This window comes from Solanum lycopersicum, chromosome 2 (genome assembly GCF_036512215.1).
Source record: "Solanum lycopersicum chromosome 2, SLM_r2.1".
Lineage (NCBI taxonomy): Eukaryota > Viridiplantae > Streptophyta > Magnoliopsida > Solanales > Solanaceae > Solanum > Solanum lycopersicum.
In genome coordinates, this window is record NC_090801.1 from 50,068,657 (window position 1) to 50,090,972 (window position 22,316).

At 29.9% G+C, this 22,316-nt stretch overlaps 3 protein-coding genes across 3 annotated transcripts; all 3 read left to right on the forward strand.

Annotated features, from left to right (window-relative positions):
* The first annotated feature begins 3,327 nt into the window (after positions 1-3,327).
* LOC138342308 (BURP domain-containing protein 6-like) lies at positions 3,328-4,627 on the forward strand. The gene is made up of 3 exons (XM_069294643.1): positions 3,328-3,400; positions 3,569-3,677; positions 3,788-4,627. Exons 1-3 carry the CDS (start codon positions 3,362-3,364, stop codon positions 4,570-4,572), a joined length of 933 nt encoding a protein of 310 aa, XP_069150744.1. The 5' UTR covers positions 3,328-3,361; the 3' UTR covers positions 4,573-4,627.
* Positions 4,628-11,838: 7,211 nt separating this feature from the next.
* LOC138342309 (BURP domain-containing protein 6-like) lies at positions 11,839-13,138 on the forward strand. The gene is made up of 3 exons (XM_069294644.1): positions 11,839-11,911; positions 12,080-12,188; positions 12,299-13,138. The coding sequence occupies exons 1-3, from the start codon at positions 11,873-11,875 to the stop codon at positions 13,081-13,083; spliced, it is 933 nt and encodes a 310-aa protein (XP_069150745.1). The 5' UTR covers positions 11,839-11,872; the 3' UTR covers positions 13,084-13,138.
* Positions 13,139-17,165: 4,027 nt separating this feature from the next.
* Positions 17,166-17,890, forward strand: LOC101252148 (BURP domain protein RD22-like; the record flags this gene model as incomplete). Its single annotated transcript, XM_010319067.3, has 1 exon — positions 17,166-17,890. A coding segment is annotated over one exon (669 nt), but the record flags the coding sequence as incomplete, so codon positions are not given.
* Between the last annotated feature and the right edge of the window lie 4,426 nt (positions 17,891-22,316).

The following is a 22,316-nucleotide window of genomic DNA, read 5'->3' on the forward strand; positions in this document are numbered from 1 at the left end:
GCAACTTCTTAAGTATTTCTACTTTTTAATATTTAAATAGGGAAGTATTTGACGTAAATTATTTTTGTCTTCGAATTATTGATAATTTTAAAATTATATATCTATTTGACTAACTCAATCACCCTGCCTGTGTGAATTGAACGAACTTCAAAGTACAACCAGCTTAAGCTGGTTTTCCACCGATTTTTTAGTGTTCGGCCATTTCTAGCAAAGTCTAAAGGACATATTCGTTGCCGATTTAAAACTTTAGATAATCCTCTATCTGTCACATGACAAAGCTAGTGGTCTTAAACTGTTGAAGAAATAGAACTCTTAATAAAGAGTCAAGAGAAACTTGATGAGAATTAGATATGTATTTCACTCATGTTGTGAGATCGATGGTGTATTTAGATCCAGTTAGACAAGTAAAAAGATATTTTAAGAATGTTAATAATTTGAAATGAATCTAATAATTCACATCGAAGTTTAGAGGTAAAGAAACTTGGACTTCTACTTTATTTTATCTGAACAATGTTCTTATTTACCTAAAATACAGAGGAGGGTCATCTTACTTTCATGAGTTTTATCATCACTAATTTAGGTATTTTATTTCTTCCACACCATGTAAACAATTAGTTTCATAAATCATTCGAGTAATCACTAGATTAGCTTAATTTTGATTTTAATTATTGATCAATATAAATCGAATCACGAACATCCTTAATTATTGTTGTCAAAGCTATTTGATTTTTTCTTTTTTTTTTAAAAAAAAGAAGTGTAAATTATTGGTGCGTATTAGTTAAATTCATAATAAAATTTAGAGAAAATTTCATAAATTAAACTGAAGAAGTCTCCTTAGCTATAATTTACCTTAGTACGTTTTATAACGATAGTTTCATTTGCTATAAATATTCCTATTTATATAATTCACTTGTCAATATACAAATATGATAAATATATATAAATTATATATTTATATAATTAAATTTTTTTCATAATTTATAAATTATTTATCCGCATAATTTTCCTTAAAAAATGATGACGTAAAATAATAGTTTAAGTGGGTCCACATGATACAATTACTTTGAAACCTGCGGTGCACATGTAAAATAACCTTAATGCTAGCACACAGGTACATGAATGTTCTTTGTTCAAATAAAATTAAATTCAAACAAATTAAATTTATTAAATAAATTAATTTTATTTGACTTTGATTTTATGTTATATTTTTGAATAGATAATATTTAATTTAATTTTATTAACAAAATCAAAGAAACAGCTAAATCGAATCGACAAATTATACACGTAATTTTATTATTTATCCCGCCTATTGATTTTAAGATTCTAAATAAGATTCTTTATTCCGATAACAAGGGATAAATTTTATTCATCACACTTTTGAAATTTGTCAAAAGTAATATGATTAACTAGATAGCCATGAAAAAGCGCCCAAACTTATAGCTAGCATCATAGGAATTGATAAGAGCTTTTTTTTTTTTTTACAATTGACAAAAAATATTACACTGGTCTAAGTTGATCATGTAAAATTAGTGTTTTTTTAAAATATAAATCATTCAAATTGCAATAAATTTTTAGGGTTGTTCAAATGACTAAGGTTGTATGAAACAAAATTGCAGATCTGTTTTATTAAAACAATCAAAGAAAATAATTTTTAAGTTTGAAGGATCAAAACCGTAGATCTAAAATAATTTATATAAGAAAATTAATATAATAATGTCCCATTCAAAATACAATGATTAGAGTTCGAGTGAATAAATAGATCTTTAAATATGTGATGGGGAGTTAGAAATATGCTAGAACAACATATGGGGAGATTAGAACAGGAAGAGTAGTAGATGCAATAAAATTTAAAGAGTTAGAATGCACATAGGAAGTTTCCTTAAAAAAATTAAAAAATGAAGAAAAAAAAATAGGACGCTAACAAATAATTATCTGTTATTGTCGACGTACTTTGAAACTTTCAAAATAAGCAGTTTTAATGGTGAAGGGTAATTGATGAAAAAACGAAGAAGATGAATTTGAAGGATTGAAGAGATTGTAATAATATGATAGTTAGATTATGAGTATTTGCTTATGACTCAAATTGATTATATAGATTTGAAGAAAAAGATGATAGTAGTGATGATCTTCAAACTTGAAGAAGAAGACATCAAAGTAATAGTGGTTGGAGGAGGAGGAGATACGAAAACGGTGAAGAGAAAAATAAAGGTGTTGTAGATTTTTTTTTTCTTTTTCTTCTTTATTGAAAGATAATTTTTAAAGTAATTTTGATTAAATAGTTTTAAAATGGATTTTTATTCATAGTATATTTTTTAATAATATTTTTGATATATATGTCATATCTCATTAATTAATTCGCTACTTTGACACATCATCAACGAGTGTAATATATCACACATCCTATATATTTGGCTTGTTGTAAAAAGCGTGTCAATATGACACAACTTCCTCCTACTTAAGGTACTTAAAGTGAATAAGACCTATTTGAGATGTGCAAGTAAAAATTAATGACAACTTGAAGTGGCTATCGATGGATTAGTCCTATAAAATAACCCTGATGCTAGCATGCATGTCCAGAGATGTTCATTGTTTGCTTAAAATTAGATTTAAGTTAAAAAACTAAATTGATTAATGGAATTAATTTTATTTAGTATTGATTTGATTTATTTTTATATATTTAAACAGATAATAATTAATTTATATATAGTTATATATATATATATACACACTATTAATGTGATCTTAATTTTAATCAATTACTGATCAAAATAGACTCATGAACACCACTAGGCGTGTCAATGAAGTGGTGTCTACTTCATTTCCACTTCTTGTATAGGATAGTAAATATAAATAGTTTAACACTATTTTATTAATAGTTTGTTTGATCAGATTTTTAAAATTTATTTTATTTTGAAAAATTAATTTTCACTAGTTATACATAGAAAAAAAATTTGTGAAGAGTGGTAATTTATACTTGACTAATTAATTTGAAAAGCACTAATTTTTACTAATATTAAAATAATAATTTGTGTTATATCAAGATTTCAAAATTGCCTTTAAAAAATTACTTGATAAAATTTTCAAAAAACACTTGTTTTAATCTTTAAAAAATCTGGTCAAGAACCTCAACTTTTTAATGATCACTAAAGTCTAGTCCTTATAGAAACAAAAACAAAAAAAGAAGCATGACCAAACATGTATTTCTTTGTTTTGATGTGATGCAACATTCATGTGAACATCACTAAAGTTTAATTTTGTTTACATTAAGCATGCATTTCATGATTGTGTTGTGCCTATAAATAAAGGATATTTTCTATTCATCCAAATATCCAAAGTCTTTTAGCAATTCTAAAATTTCACAATGAAGTCTCTGTTCCTCCACTTGCTCTCATTCTTTTGGGTAAGTAAATACTTCACTTACATATATGTATATTTTACTCTATGATTCTATTCTTTGATAAATCAAGGTACTCATAATTGAAAAAAAACCAACTAATATTGTTTAATTACATGATGAATTATACTGATCGAAAATTTAATTGTTTTTTTTCTTTTTGTTTCTATGTAGCTTGCTTTTGTAGTAAGCCATGCAGCGATATCTCCAGAAGTTTATTGGAAAATAAAATTACCCAATACTCAAATACCTAAAGTGATCAAAGATGTTCTTTCCCCCACAGGTTTATCATAAATTTGCTTAATTTTGTATCTTAAAAATAAAATGACTTGTTCAGAGAAATATTAATTATTTTTATAAGTAGCTAATGTGCTTGTGAATTTGATTTTGTAGATCATAAATCGAATAACAATCAGAAAGTATATATCGGTAACTTTGATTTTGGAATGTGGCCATGGCATCATGCTGCTACACAGAAAGAGATTCGTGAGCTTAAAGACGATCACAATAATTTTCTTTATAAACCCTACTTCTTCGAAAACGACTTGAAAAAAGGAAATATCATCAACTTTCCTACTTTCAATGATAAAAATGATGCACCATTTCTGCCTCACCAATCAGCCATTCCCTTCTCATCCAAAAAAATCCCTGAAATTCTAAACTATTTCTCAATCGATAGTAATTCAAACGATGCTCAGACGATTAAGGAAACAATCAATTTATGTGAAGAGCCAGATCACCACAAAGAGAAGAAATTTTGTGCAACCTCATTAGAGTCGATGGTAGATTTCATGTTATCCGAGCTAGGAACCAATAATATCGAAGCAATTACAACTGAGGTAGAAGGGGAAAGTAGTAAAATATTTCAGAGATACACCATGGAAAAAGTTGAAGAAATTGCGGATGGGAATAACATGGTGTGCCACAAAGTAAACTATCCATACGCGGTGCATTATTGTCATGTTGGAGGAAGAACAAAGACGTTCATGGTATCAATGATAGGTGTTGATGGAACAAAAGTTAAAGCGCTATCAGTATGTCACCAAGATACTTCTTTATGGACACCAAAGGGATTACCTTTTGTAGTGCTCAATGTTAAGCCTGGAACTATCCCTATCTGTCATTTCCTTCCAAATGATCAAATTGTCATATTCCCTTCTAAAGAGGCCACTAATTAGGCTATTATTTGTATGATATTATCATAATAATAGAAATGAATTTGGGTTCATGGTATTTATTTTTGTGTGTGTGAATTGCATTATGGCTTTCATATATCTATTAAAACATTCTGAAATATTTTTGAGATTTAAATGTACGTGCAAAAAATGATTCGCTATCTTTTGTACACTATCCTATTGGAGTTGAGTTGTGAATTTTTCCATAAATGACAAGTTAATTTTGCTGCCACCGCAGGGGGCAAAATATATGTCAACAGTCACAAAAGTGATAGGTCAACAGAGTCACTACACGAATGAAGTCATGAATCACAATCCTGGGTGCACATGGATATATGAATCAGAATATTTGGAAAATAATCATGTGCGAATTTATATAAAAGAGAATTCATATCCTTCATTTTTTAGGAGATAGCTCGCGATGATTCAATCTTTGTTATTGAATTCAATGTCATCTCAAAAGAAATTTGTGTAAATATGATTGTCAAAATTGTATCTCTAAATCAAACTATTCAATCGGTTCTCCTTCAAAAATAAGAACTGTACTTTAGTGTTGGGTATATGTAGTTAGGGTCTTGACTACTTCGATTTGTGATGCATAGGATCACAATAAGGGGAACCACTTTCTACAGCAGTGACATAACATTTTTCTATTGAATTAACAATATCATTAGTTTTAATTCAAATTAGATTCTTGCAATATCACTTCTGAAAATTTGTTAGCATATTGATTAAGCATTGTAGTTAAAGGAACTCTACGAATATTGCAATTTTTTTTAAAAATAATTCTTGGTCAATTCATGTTTAAAACAGTAGTACTAATTACAAGAAACTTTGCAGAAACACAAAATTGCTAAAGTTTTAATAAATCAGTGAAGAACGGTAATTAATTAACAAAACTATAATATGTAAAAACGTATCAAAATTTGGGAAAATAAAATAGGATGAAGATCAAGCACACTGAATGCACAGTATCCCCTTAGGAAATATTATTCTCCTCTAATATCCGATTTTGATTCGGAATATGTCCTCCCAAGATAGGATAGAATGATCACAGCACCAGTGTATTGATACCAAAACGCTAGTGTCAGTGAACCACTCAACTGCTGTCACACCCGGAGAATACACCCCAGATGAGACCGGCGTTGGTAACCTCTCAGAGGTCGCCGACAAGCCTCTTCTTAGCTTTCATCACAATCATACAGCTAAATTTGCGAAAAAATTAAAAGCCTTTAATATACTAAAAGAAAATACTTAAAATTTATAAAAACATACAATATTCTAAAATTGTCTCACATATATAGAAACCATCTAAGAGTGCAAATCTGAACTTAACCAATAATAGTTAATATGCCATATAGGTCTTATTACAAAAGAATCCAAAGAACATAATGGAAATAGCGTATTCTTAAAACTACTAAAAATCTACGTAAGCTAGAATATGAAAGATAGCATCCCCGAACATGAGGACCTACCAAGACTTGAAGAAAGAGTTCCAAGCTTCTTCAAATCGACCTCCTTAAGCTTCAATGGCCGGAACCTACAGTTGTAGTAATGTAAAGTGATGAGTTAGTACGCCACATGTACTAAGTATGAGTATATGCACATAACAAATAAGGACATGCATGAAAAAGAATCATTTATCATATCTTTATAAAACATGCTAAGCCATATGAAAATCTTCAATGCAAATGCCATATAACATATACAAATTAAGGATTTCATTGACATCAAACATGAACACAATTAAAGTCATATTATCATAGTCATGTTAACTTTCATATTTAATCAATCACATAACTCAACATATAAAACACTTACCAATGATTCCATCTCACTCAACATATAAAACACTTACCAATGATTCCATCCCCAACCTACAAGTGCAATGGTCATGTGAAGCCCCATAACCCCACACAACCAAAAGTAAATAAGATAGGAGACCATAAGTAAAACTTTGCTTCATATAACTTGTAAAATAATTAGTCATTATTTCATATAGCAATATAACCAAATAACATATTCATCATAATAGCCAACATTCATGTAAGAGTAACATCATATATCATAAACGTATACCTTTCATATCATCATATTAATTAAGAACAATCTCCTAGGACTTCTCTTAGAGTCAACTTGTGCAATGTCTAGGTAGCATCCCATACCACTACCTATACTAAGCAAACTCCTCAAGTCACCCTAGTCGACGTTCACTTACTTGTCTTTCGTTTTACATGAGGGAAGATATGTCTAACTGACGTAGACCATGTGAGCTAAACATGAAATTCAGTGTCTTTGCCACACCGAAAAGAGGTGGTCTACAGGCCAAAGTAAAACCTAACATGACATAACTTTATAGGTGGATCCACTAGCTAGTATCCTATGGTGGCAACATAGTTCAAGAACTAGGAGATGTATTAGAGACCCATAGTTCCACATTACATGGCAGCCTCAATCTCATGAGAATCGTTGTGAACCTATCTTCTCTTAAGGAAGGGACACTTCACATATCTAGTTCATCGGTACTTAGCTTAAGTCTCTTTTCTTGAAATAACTTTTATTTGTTTTTCATAATAAACTTATCATAGGTCATAGGAGATTATATCCTTGTATAACATGATCATGAGCTCTTTTAGATTAGATGAGAATTGTCCTTTCATTGTAACCTTTCTTTTGTGAGATTAACATAACATAATCACCTTGTGTAAAGTATACAAGGGATATCATAAACTTGCATATTCGTGTTTTTATCATGATCTCACAATTTACATATTCATAGCCAACATATTCACATAGCAACATCATACATACTTTTCATAACATAGCATCACAACTTATAGTCTAACATAAACATCTTAGAGTAATCACAATTTTAGAAGACTTACTCTTGTTTCCAAGAACCTTATTCATCATGCGATATTCATAATAATACTTAGTGATACTCAATGACATAATCAAGAACTCATAAAATCATGTACAAGATCAATACATAGCATAGGAGAAGGTAAACGAGTCATTAAAGGGTTCATTCAAGTCTTAATCCCAATCCTAACATTTACACGTTAACAAATACCATAAACGGTCCATTCGAAACCATCACTTAGAGAAATATCATGTATCACACGTCATTTAAATATTATCAATCAAATACTCAACAATTCGTGTGAAATTAGCTATGGGAAACGTTTACTTTTCATTGAAAAACATAAATCTAGGGTTAGAAGAAAATTCGTTTTGTAGAGTAAAAACCCTAGTATTTAAAGTTCTTGAAAACTTATCTTGAACGGACCTCTTGGGGAAAGAAATTCCATGAGTGAAAATCATACCTTATAAATGAAGAACCTACGAAAATCTGATTGGAGACTTTGAAACCTTCGTCTTCTTCCTTAAGCTCTTTTTGTTTATCAATGGAGTTTCGAAAAAAGAGAGCGTTTCGTGAGAGAGAATGAAATTTCTTTTGATTTTGATTTGGGACGTGTAAATGTGGTCTAAAACTGACCTAATATCAATATATAAACGTCCCAAGAATTATCCTAAAGACCCTCCACTTAAATTACCTAAAACGCCCCTCCTAGATTGACTACAACTAGGAGAACATTTGACTTAGGGTCTCGGGTTTTGACTAGGATTTAAATTAATTAATTAAGTTTCTAATTTAATTAATTAAGTGACCTATGATAATTACTTAATTACCCCTAAGTCGTTAGTACCATAACCAACCCCTTTGGACCATCCTAGGCTAGGTACTAGGATGTTTCTTTAGTTACTTACTCGGCTAGTGTCACCTGGTTAGGTCTTAGGTTATCAGGTGCACTTGTTAGTTTATTTTTGTTTGTCCTAGGTTAGTTAGCTAGTTAGGTAAGTTAGTTAGAGCTTAGGACTGGTTAGGAAGCTAAGCCCCATGTGGCTTGGACCGACATGAGCTTGGCCCCTAGCCACCCTAATCGAATCGGTTGGGCTTGTCTTTTTGTCTCTCAACCGGCAGCACATGTTCTTTTATTGCAGATATAATTCTTAAACAAACTTGGATTGGGGCATTTGAACATCAAAGTGTATTCTAAGTTACTTGTCAATACATAGAAATTGGCTAACACCCTTAAGCCAGTTTTTTTTTAATGCCTAATATTACTAAATATTGTACAATGGGATGCCTATGTACCTTAATACATATTCGTAAAACCTAATAGGCTCTTCACTGGATAATTATATTTTCTGGGAACATCATTTTAAGCATTATTTAATATATTAAGCTCCAGTCTAAGTCATGAAATTTTTGGAGTGTTACAACTGCAGTAAGTACACGAAAAGTATTTGTGCAGAAAAAGAGAAGAAATCAGAAATTTTCGTAAGTAAAGTCTAAAGAATTTTCGGTATTTATAGCCAAGAGGAATTGGTTCGGAAAGGTTGCAACTTTTTATAAACCACACAACCATTCTACAAAGTTTGCAACCTTTCAAACGATCATTGTTGCTCCTGAAAGTTGCAACCTTCTCCAACGACAGAAAATTTAAATAAAACGGAAAAGTCATTTTAATAAAACGGGTCGCCTAGATCCTAATCGGGTCGGAATGTTTTAGTTAATCAAGTAAATAGTTAAAAACGCTCTGGTAATTTAATTTAATTAAATAAATAAATAAATAATCATGCCATTATTTTTTAACATTGATTTTGCAAAACCATTTTTGACACGTGGTCGATTGTAATTTGGCCATGTCATCAATTTTTTTTAAAAAAAGTCATAATTTTAAAGAAAAAAATTGAAATTAATTTTTTTTCTATTTAAAAAATTTATGACGTGGCCGAATTATAATTAGCCACGTCATTAATTTTTGTAATAAAAAATTCAAAATTCTGAATAAAAATTGAATTAATTTTTTTATATTTAATCTATTTAAAAAATTGATGATGTGGCCGAATTATAATTGGTCACGTGTTAAAAATGATTTTGCAAAATCATTGTTAAAAAATAATGATATTAATGAGTCTTTTCTTTAACAGTAATAACATAAATTAGTCAAACTTTTAACTGATGTCATAAATGAGAAAAATGAGTTGATTTGGAAAACATTTTCCAGAACTTTTGCCCAATCAAACATGAGAAAATTGGAAAACATTTTCCAGAAAATACTTTCCTTCATATCAAACACACTCTAAATATGTGATGGGGAGTTAGAAATATGATATAACAACATATGGGGAGATAAGAAGAGGAAGAGTAGTAGATGCAATAAACTTTAAAGAGTTAGAATGCACATAGGAAGTTTCCTTAAAAAAATTAAAAAATTAGAAAAAGAATAGGACGCTAACAAATAATTACCTGTTGTTGTCGGGGTACTTTGAAACTTTTGAAATGAGCAATTTCAATGGTGAAGGTGATTGATGAAAAAAAAGAAGACATGAATTTGAAGGATTGAAGAGATTGTAATAGTATATAGTTAGATTATGGATATTTGCTTATGACTCAAATTGATGTTGAGTTTTATTTGCCCTAATTTCTTACCATAAATAGGTTTACCTTTTAGGAAAATGTTTTGGATTGACTAATTTTTTTCTGGTAGGAAAAGATTTAGGACTCTATAAATAGAAACATGTTCCTTCTAACTTAATCAGCATTCACAATATAGTCTTATAGACTTTGAGAGTTTTGGTTAGGGAGAGAATTTATGGGTCACAAGTTTGATACGTTATCACTTGTGTGAACCTCCCATGTATTCCGAGTGAATTGGTTGAGGTTGTTTCTCTCTGTATTTTGTACTCTCATATTTATAGTGGATTTCTCATCTCGTTGTCTTCTTATTCGTGATCTTTCGAGGTTTGCTTTGCTAGCTTCCACATTTACACCTACTTATTTTCGGTCCTAACAATTGATTATATAGATTTGAAGAAAAAGATAATAGTAGTGATGATCTTCAAACTGGAAGAAGAGGGCATCAAGTTAATAGTGGTTAGAGGAAAAGGAGATGTGGAAATGGTGAAGTATGGAAATGGTGGAGGAGAAAAATAAAGGTGTTGTTGATTATTGTTTTTTTCCTTTTTCTTCTTTATTGAAAGATAATTTTTAAAGTAATTAATTGATTAAATAGTTTTAAAATGGGTTTTTATTCATAATATATTTTTTAATAATATTTTTGATATATATATGTCACATCTCATTATTTAATTCGCTACTTTGACACGTCATCAGTGAGTGTAATATATCACACATCCTATATATTTGGCTAGTTGTAAAAAGCATTTCAATATGACACAACGTCCTCTTACTTAAGGTGTTTAAAGTTAATAAGATCTACTTGATGTGTGCAAGTGAAAATTGATGGCAACTTGAAGTGACTATCGATAGGTTAATCCGATAAAATAAACCGATACTAGCATGCATGTCTAGAGGTGTTCATTGTTTGCTTAAAATTAGATTTAAGTTGAAAAATTAAATTGATTAAATATATTAATTTTATTTGGTGTTTATTTGATTTAGTTTTATATTTTTAAATAGATAATAATTAATTTAATATTATAAAGAAATGAATAGCTAAATTGAATCGACAAATTATATATAATAATTAATTTAATATTATAAAGAAATGAATAGCTAAATTGAATCGACAAATTATATATATATATATATATATATATATATATATATATATAGATAGATAGATAGATAGATATACATATTATTAATGTGATTTTAATTTTAATCAATGACTGATCAAAATCGTCTTGTAAACACCACTAGGCGTGTCAATGAAGTGGTGTCTACTTCATTTCCACTTCTTGTATAGGATAGTAAATTTAAATAGTTTAACACTATTTTATTAATAGTTTGTTTGATCAGATTTTTAAAATTTATTTTATTTTGAAAAATTAATTTTCACTAGTTATACATAGAAAAAAAATTGTGAAGAGTGGTAATTTATACTTGACTAATTAATTTGAAAAGCACTAATTTTTACTAATATTAAAATAACAATTTGTGTTATATCAAGATTTCAAAATTGCCTTTAAAAAATTACTTGATAAAATTTTCAAAAAACACTTGTTTTAATCTTTAAAAAATCTGGTCAAGAACCTCAACTTTTTAATGATCACTAAAGTCTAGTCCTTATAGAAACAAAAACAAAAAAAGAAGCATGACCAAACATGTATTTCTTTGTTTTGATGTGATGCAACATTCATGTGAACATCACTAAAGTTTAATTTTGTTTACATTAAGCATGCATTTCATGATTGTGTTGTGCCTATAAATAAAGGATATTTTCTATTCATCCAAATATCCAAAGTCTTTTAGCAATTCTAAAATTTCACAATGAAGTCTCTGTTCCTCCACTTGCTCTCATTCTTTTGGGTAAGTAAATACTTCACTTACATATATGTATATTTTACTCTATGATTCTATTCTTTGATAAATCAAGGTACTCATAATTGAAAAAAAACCAACTAATATTGTTTAATTACATGATGAATTATACTGATCGAAAATTTAATTGTTTTTTTTCTTTTTGTTTCTATGTAGCTTGCTTTTGTAGTAAGCCATGCAGCGATATCTCCAGAAGTTTATTGGAAAATAAAATTACCCAATACTCAAATACCTAAAGTGATCAAAGATGTTCTTTCCCCCACAGGTTTATCATAAATTTGCTTAATTTTGTATCTTAAAAATAAAATGACTTGTTCAGAGAAATATTAATTATTTTTATAAGTAGCTAATGTGCTTGTGAATTTGATTTTGTAGATCATAAATCGAATAACAATCAGAAAGTATATATCGGTAACTTTGATTTTGGAATGTGGCCATGGCATCATGCTGCTACACAGAAAGAGATTCGTGAGCTTAAAGACGATCACAATAATTTTCTTTATAAACCCTACTTCTTCGAAAACGACTTGAAAAAAGGAAATATCATCAACTTTCCTACTTTCAATGATAAAAATGATGCACCATTTCTGCCTCACCAATCAGCCATTCCCTTCTCATCCAAAAAAATCCCTGAAATTCTAAACTATTTCTCAATCGATAGTAATTCAAACGATGCTCAGACGATTAAGGAAACAATCAATTTATGTGAAGAGCCAGATCACCACAAAGAGAAGAAATTTTGTGCAACCTCATTAGAGTCGATGGTAGATTTCATGTTATCCGAGCTAGGAACCAATAATATCGAAGCAATTACAACTGAGGTAGAAGGGGAAAGTAGTAAAATATTTCAGAGATACACCATGGAAAAAGTTGAAGAAATTGCGGATGGGAATAACATGGTGTGCCACAAAGTAAACTATCCATACGCGGTGCATTATTGTCATGTTGGAGGAAGAACAAAGACGTTCATGGTATCAATGATAGGTGTTGATGGAACAAAAGTTAAAGCGCTATCAGTATGTCACCAAGATACTTCTTTATGGACACCAAAGGGATTACCTTTTGTAGTGCTCAATGTTAAGCCTGGAACTATCCCTATCTGTCATTTCCTTCCAAATGATCAAATTGTCATATTCCCTTCTAAAGAGGCCACTAATTAGGCTATTATTTGTATGATATTATCATAATAATAGAAATGAATTTGGGTTCATGGTATTTATTTTTGTGTGTGTGAATTGCATTATGGCTTTCATATATCTATTAAAACATTCTGAAATATTTTTGAGATTTAAATGTACGTGCAAAAAATGATTCGCTATCTTTTGTACACTATCCTATTGGAGTTGAGTTGTGAATTTTTCCATAAATGACAAGTTAATTTTGCTGCCACCGCAGGGGGCAAAATATATGTCAACAGTCACAAAAGTGATAGGTCAACAGAGTCACTACACGAATGAAGTCATGAATCACAATCCTGGGTGCACATGGATATATGAATCAGAATATTTGGAAAATAATCATGTGCGAATTTATATAAAAGAGAATTCATATCCTTCATTTTTTAGGAGATAGCTCGCGATGATTCAATCTTTGTTATTGAATTCAATGTCATCTCAAAAGAAATTTGTGTAAATATGATTGTCAAAATTGTATCTCTAAATCAAACTATTCAATCGGTTCTCCTTCAAAAATAAGAACTGTACTTTAGTGTTGGGTATATGTAGTTAGGGTCTTGACTACTTCGATTTGTGATGCATAGGATCACAATAAGGGGAACCACTTTCTACAGCAGTGACATAACATTTTTCTATTGAATTAACAATATCATTAGTTTTAATTCAAATTAGATTCTTGCAATATCACTTCTGAAAATTTGTTAGCATATTGATTAAGCATTGTAGTTAAAGGAACTCTACGAATATTGCAATTTTTTTTAAAAATAATTCTTGGTCAATTCATGTTTAAAACAGTAGTACTAATTACAAGAAACTTTGCAGAAACACAAAATTGCTAAAGTTTTAATAAATCAGTGAAGAACGGTAATTAATTAACAAAACTATAATATGTAAAAACGTATCAAAATTTGGGAAAATAAAATAGGATGAAGATCAAGCACACTGAATGCACAGTATCCCCTTAGGAAATATTATTCTCCTCTAATATCCGATTTTGATTCGGAATATGTCCTCCCAAGATAGGATAGAATGATCACAGCACCAGTGTATTGATACCAAAACGCTAGTGTCAGTGAACCACTCAACTGCTGTCACACCCGGAGAATACACCCCAGATGAGACCGGCGTTGGTAACCTCTCAGAGGTCGCCGACAAGCCTCTTCTTAGCTTTCATCACAATCATACAGCTAAATTTGCGAAAAAATTAAAAGCCTTTAATATACTAAAAGAAAATACTTAAAATTTATAAAAACATACAATATTCTAAAATTGTCTCACATATATAGAAACCATCTAAGAGTGCAAATCTGAACTTAACCAATAATAGTTAATATGCCATATAGGTCTTATTACAAAAGAATCCAAAGAACATAATGGAAATAGCGTATTCTTAAAACTACTAAAAATCTACGTAAGCTAGAATATGAAAGATAGCATCCCCGAACATGAGGACCTACCAAGACTTGAAGAAAGAGTTCCAAGCTTCTTCAAATCGACCTCCTTAAGCTTCAATGGCCGGAAGCTACAGTTGTAGTAATGTAAAGTGATGAGTTAGTACGCCACATGTACTAAGTATGAGTATATGCACATAACAAATAAGGACATGCATGAAAAAGAATCATTTATCATATCTTTATAAAACATGCTAAGCCATATGAAAATCTTCAATGCAAATGCCATATAACATATACAAATTAAGGATTTCATTGACATCAAACATGAACACAATTAAAGTCATATTATCATAGTCATGTTAACTTTCATATTTAATCAATCACATAACTCAACATATAAAACACTTACCAATGATTCCATCTCACTCAACATATAAAACACTTACCAATGATTCCATCCCCAACCTACAAGTGCAATGGTCATGTGAAGCCCCATAACCCCACACAACCAAAAGTAAATAAGATAGGAGACCATAAGTAAAACTTTGCTTCATATAACTTGTAAAATAATTAGTCATTATTTCATATAGCAATATAACCAAATAACATATTCATCATAATAGCCAACATTCATGTAAGAGTAACATCATATATCATAAACGTATACCTTTCATATCATCATATTAATTAAGAACAATCTCCTAGGACTTCTCTTAGAGTCAACTTGTGCAATGTCTAGGTAGCATCCCATACCACTACCTATACTAAGCAAACTCCTCAAGTCACCCTAGTCGACGTTCACTTACTTGTCTTTCGTTTTACATGAGGGAAGATATGTCTAACTGACGTAGACCATGTGAGCTAAACATGAAATTCAGTGTCTTTGCCACACCGAAAAGAGGTGGTCTACAGGCCAAAGTAAAACCTAACATGACATAACTTTATAGGTGGATCCACTAGCTAGTATCCTATGGTGGCAACATAGTTCAAGAACTAGGAGATGTATTAGAGACCCATAGTTCCACATTACATGGCAGCCTCAATCTCATGAGAATCGTTGTGAACCTATCTTCTCTTAAGGAAGGGACACTTCCTTGATGTCACATGAGATGCGGCACCAGTGTCCACAACCCAGCTTGACTCATCACAAGAAATATTTATCATGTTTGCATCAAGAACAGTAACAAGATCTTCGGTGGTGACGGTGGCTAGGCAATTTTCATTGCCATCTTCTTTAGTTTCCTCTTTGTTTTTGTTCTCCCTCTTCAACTTCCTGCAGAACTTCTTTGTGTGCCCTTTCATGCCACAATGATAACACTCAATATCCTTAAGTCTGCCTTTGGATTTGCTCCTATTTTGTTCTCTATGCTGAGAACCACGAGTTTTATTTCTCTCCCTGGGGCCAGTTATCAGGACATCCGACGAAGAGGAACCTTGAGTTTTTCTTCTCATCTCTTCGTTCAAGACACTACTCTTGGCGGAATCCATAGAGATCACACCATCCGGAGCAGAATTTGACAATGACGTTCTAAATGTTTCCCAAGAATCTGGTAGGGAACCAAATAGAAGCAAGCCTTGAATTTCTTCATCAAATTTGATGCCCATAACAGATAATTGGTTCATAATCCCCTGAAAATTATTCAGATGGTCTATCATCGGAGAACCATCATGATACTTCAAACTCAACATCTGCTTTATTATGAACATTTGTTGTTGCCAGTCTTTCGAGCATACAAACTTTCAAGATGCTCCCATAGGGTTCGAGCATGTGTTTCCCCAGAAATATGGTTCAACACATTATCGTCGACCCATTGCCTAATGAATCCACAAACCTGTCTGTGCAACAGATTCCACTCTTTATCTGTTTTATTATCAAGCTTTACAGTGGTAAATACTGGTTTATAAAAATTCTTGACATAAAGCAGATCTTGCATTTTCTCCTTCCAAATGACATAATTAACATCATTCAAAGTAACCATTCTACTTGTGTTGGCTTCCATTGTTTTTCCCCAAAAAATATAGTTATCGCAAATCAAAGTAAATCTTTTCTGATGTAGAAGGTCAGACTGTGCTGCAACCACAAAGCATATTCAGATAAAACCTTGGCTCTGATACCAGTTTGTTGGGAAAACACGAACAAGCACAAAAGTATATATGGTAAATGTAATGGAAATAAAATGGGAAAATAACGACACCAAGAATTTTACGTAGAAACCCTTCTGAATAAGGAAAAAAACCACGGGCCAAGAGGAGCAACTGATATTACTATAGTAAGGAATTTTACACTGTGTAGTCACGAATACAACACTCAATGTGACTACTATACACTCAAAAGGAACAACACTCTTTTGGTTTCCATCTTACTAAAATATCGCTCACACTCTATTTTTCTTCACAGACTATTTTCTTATATAGTCTATGGAATACCTCACTTTGCTCTCAAAATGGTTTTTCTCTCTAACTTGGTGTGTTCTACAAATGAGCAAGAATGCTCTATTTATAGAAGGATAAAACCATACCTATGTCACTAATGACATATGTAAACATAGCAAAGTCAAAAATGGTTGCAAATCTTACCAATTTGCCAACTACCAAATCTTTTCTTTTCAACTCCAATTACTATTTATTTATAACAATTGCTTGTACCAATTGAATAGCTAAAGTTGACTAAAACAATGGAATGGATTCAACAACTTCTTCGAAAACGACTTGAAGAAAGGAAATATCATCAATTTTCCTACTTTCAATGATAAAAATGATGCACCATTTTTGCCTCGCCAATCAACCATTCCCTTCTCATCGAAAAAATTCACTGAAATTCTAAACCATTTCTCAATCGATAGTAATTCAAAGGATGCTCAAATAATCAAGGAAACAATCTATCTATGTGAAGAGCCAGATCTCCATAAAGAGAAGAAATTTTGTGCAACTTCATTAGAGTCGATGGTAGATTTCATGTTATCCGAGCTAGGAACGAACAATATCAAAGCAATTACAACGGAGGTAGAAGGGGAAAGTAGTCAAATATTTCAGAGATACACCATGGAAAAAGTTGAAGAAATTGCGGATGGGAATAACATGGTATGCCACAAAATAAATTATCCATACGCAGTGCATTATTGTCATGTTGGAGGAAGAACAAAGACGTTCATGGTATCAATGATAGGTGTTGATGGAACAAAAGTTAAAGCGCTATCAGTATGCCACCAAGATACTTCCTTTTGGAATCCAAAGGGATTACCTTTTGTAGTGCTCAATGTTAAGCCTGGTACTACTCCTATATGTCATTTCCTTTTAAATGATCAAATTGTCATTTTCCCTTCTAAAAAAGCCACTAATTAGGCTATTATTTGTATGATATTATCATAATAATGGAAATGAATATGGGTTCATCGTGAGTTGCATTATGGCTTTCATATACTGATTTTGAATTGATCGCATCATCACCGCAAATCTGTATCATTCTCACTTTTAATTCCCCGCAATTTTCACTCAAACTCTCCTGAGTTATTTTTAAATCAAGTAATTTAAACTTTCCAACTTTCAAGGTGTTACATCTAATTCAACCAAGTAACCAAAATCTGATTTCAGAAATAATAACACCCAAATCATTCACTTTGAAAAATGGGTCAATTCAACTCATGAACCCAATTCCAAAATTGAGGTTTGAATACAAAAATATTTACTTGAAATGTTACCCAATGCATTGGGAACTCATTGGTGAAAACTATATTCAAAAAAATGAATTAAAATCAGTCAACAATCACCATTTGACCTTTAAACTCAAGTTTTTGAAAAACTTGCCATTTTTCAATTAAAATTTGAAATTTTGATGTTAAAATATATAAATGATAAAAAGGGAAATGAAGTTTTAGGTCACAAAGGCTTACCCAATTGATGTTAGGAAGGTGAGACCCCAAACCTTCCCAAATGTTTGATTGAAACTTCATTTCCCTTTTATCATTTGTGACCTAATAAAAACAATTACACCACCTAATCCTATTACAAATAAAAACATATAATCTTTAATCATAAATCCTATTACAAATAATTTGAAATTTTATCTGAAAATGATCAATTACACCTCCTATGCCTATGCAGAGGACGTTAAATAACGAAATACAACATACTGAATGGAGATTCCAAGGCAAGAATGTTGCATGTCATAGTTTCTTATCTATTGAAACATCAAGTAAATAAAGAAAAATTAATGAAAGACTTCCATTTGAATAATGAATTCTCTAAGTTTTTTATTTTTTTATTTAAATGAATACTGACCATTAGATTTTGAAATCGACATGTGATAAAATAATATATGCATTTTTTTTAATTTATTTAAATGAATACTGACCATTAGATTTTGAAATCAACATGTGATAAAATAATATATGCACCGGACAAACTAAATACTTAGCTGGATGTGTAAATTATAGAAGAGTTGAACTATTATACACCAATTTATAAAAAAAAAAGAATTGCGTACACAATTACCTTTGAGGCAACTTCTTAAGTATTTCTACTTTTTAATATTTAAATAGGGAAGTATTTGACGTAAATTATTTTTGTCTTCGAATTATTGATAATTTTAAAATTATATATCTATTTGACTAACTCAATCACCCTGCCTGTGTGAATTGAACGAACTTCAAAGTACAACCAGCTTAAGCTGGTTTTCCACCGATTTTTTAGTGTTCGGCCATTTCTAGCAAAGTCTAAAGGACATATTCGTTGCCGATTTAAAACTTTAGATAATCCTCTATCTGTCACATGACAAAGCTAGTGGTCTTAAACTGTTGAAGAAATAGAACTCTTAATAAAGAGTCAAGAGAAACTTGATGAGAATTAGATATGTATTTCACTCATGTTGTGAGATCGATGGTGTATTTAGATCCAGTTAGACAAGTAAAAAGATATTTTAAGAATGTTAATAATTTGAAATGAATCTAATAATTTACATCGAAGTTTAGAGGTAAAGAAACTTGGACTTCTACTTTATTTTATCTGAACAATGTTCTTATTTACCTAAAATACAGAGGAGGGTCATCTTACTTTCATGAGTTTTATCATCACTAATTTAGGTATTTTATTTCTTCCACACCATGTAAACAATTAGTTTCATAAATCATTCGAGTAATCACTAGATTAGCTTAATTTTGATTTTAATTATTGATCAATATAAATCGAATCACGAACATCCTTAATTATTGTTGTCAAAGCTATTTGATTTTTTCTTTTTTTTTTAAAAAAAAGAAGTGTAAATTATTGGTGCGTATTAGTTAAATTCATAATAAAATTTAGAGAAAATTTCATAAATTAAACTGAAGAAGTCTCCTTAGCTATAATTTACCTTAGTACGTTTTATAACGATAGTTTCATTTGCTATAAATATTCCTATTTATATAATTCACTTGTCAATATACAAATATGATAAATATATATAAATTATATATTTATATAATTAAATTTTTTTCATAATTTATAAATTATTTATTCGCATAATTTTCCTTAAAAAATGATGACGTAAAATAATAGTTTAAGTGGGTCCACATGATACAATTACTTTGAAACCTGCGGTGCACATGTAAAATAACCTTAATGCTAGCACACAGGTACATGAATGTTCTTTGTTCAAATAAAATTAAATTCAAACAAATTAAATTTATTAAATAAATTAATTTTATTTGACTTTGATTTTATGTTATATTTTTGAATAGATAATATTTAATTTAATTTTATTAACAAAATCAAAGAAACAGCTAAATCGAATCGACAAATTATACACGTAATTTTATTATTTATCCCGCCTATTGATTTTAAGATTCTAAATAAGATTCTTTATTCCGATAACAAGGGATAAATTTTATTCATCACACTTTTGAAATTTGTCAAAAGTAATATGATTAACTAGATAGCCATGAAAAAGCGCCCAAACTTATAGCTAGCATCATAGGAATTGATAAGAGCTTTTTTTTTTTTTTACAATTGACAAAAAATATTACACTGGTCTAAGTTGATCATGTAAAATTAGTGTTTTTTTAAAATATAAATCATTCAAATTGCAATAAATTTTTAGGGTTGTTCAAATGACTAAGGTTGTATGAAACAAAATTGCAGATCTGTTTTATTAAAACAATCAAAGAAAATAATTTTTAAGTTTGAAGGATCAAAACCGTAGATCTAAAATAATTTATATAAGAAAATTAATATAATAATGTCCCATTCAAAATACAATGATTAGAGTTCGAGTGAATAAATAGATCTTTAAATATGTGATGGGGAGTTAGAAATATGCTAGAACAACATATGGGGAGATTAGAACAGGAAGAGTAGTAGATGCAATAAAATTTAAAGAGTTAGAATGCACATAGGAAGTTTCCTTAAAAAAATTAAAAAATGAAGAAAAAAAAATAGGACGCTAACAAATAATTATCTGTTATTGTCGACGTACTTTGAAACTTTCAAAATAAGCAGTTTTAATGGTGAAGGGTAATTGATGAAAAAACGAAGAAGATGAATTTGAAGGATTGAAGAGATTGTAATAATATGATAGTTAGATTATGAGTATTTGCTTATGACTCAAATTGATTATATAGATTTGAAGAAAAAGATGATAGTAGTGATGATCTTCAAACTTGAAGAAGAAGACATCAAAGTAATAGTGGTTGGAGGAGGAGGAGATACGAAAACGGTGAAGAGAAAAATAAAGGTGTTGTAGATTTTTTTTTTCTTTTTCTTCTTTATTGAAAGATAATTTTTAAAGTAATTTTGATTAAATAGTTTTAAAATGGATTTTTATTCATAGTATATTTTTTAATAATATTTTTGATATATATGTCATATCTCATTATTTAATTCGCTACTTTGACACATCATCAACGAGTGTAATATATCACACATCCTATATATTTGGCTTGTTGTAAAAAGCGTGTCAATATGACACAACTTCCTCCTACTTAAGGTACTTAAAGTGAATAAGACCTATTTGAGATGTGCAAGTAAAAATTAATGACAACTTGAAGTGGCTATCGATGGATTAGTCCTATAAAATAACCCTGATGCTAGCATGCATGTCCAGAGATGTTCATTGTTTGCTTAAAATTAGATTTAAGTTAAAAAACTAAATTGATTAATGGAATTAATTTTATTTAGTATTGATTTGATTTATTTTTATATATTTAAACAGATAATAATTAATTTATATATAGTTATATATATATATATATATATATATACACTATTAATGTGATCTTAATTTTAATCAATTACTGATCAAAATAGACTCATGAACACCACTAGGCGTGTCAATGAAGTGGTGTCTACTTCATTTCCACTTCTTGTATAGGATAGTAAATATAAATAGTTTAACACTATTTTATTAATAGTTTGTTTGATCAGATTTTTAAAATTTATTTTATTTTGAAAAATTAATTTTCACTAGTTATACATAGAAAAAAAATTTGTGAAGAGTGGTAATTTATACTTGACTAATTAATTTGAAAAGCACTAATTTTTACTAATATTAAAATAATAATTTGTGTTATATCAAGATTTCAAAATTGCCTTTAAAAAATTACTTGATAAAATTTTCAAAAAACACTTGTTTTAATCTTTAAAAAATCTGGTCAAGAACCTCAACTTTTTAATGATCACTAAAGTCTAGTCCTTATAGAAACAAAAACAAAAAAAGAAGCATGACCAAACATGTATTTCTTTGTTTTGATGTGATGCAACATTCATGTGAACATCACTAAAGTTTAATTTTGTTTACATTAAGCATGCATTTCATGATTGTGTTGTGCCTATAAATAAAGGATATTTTCTATT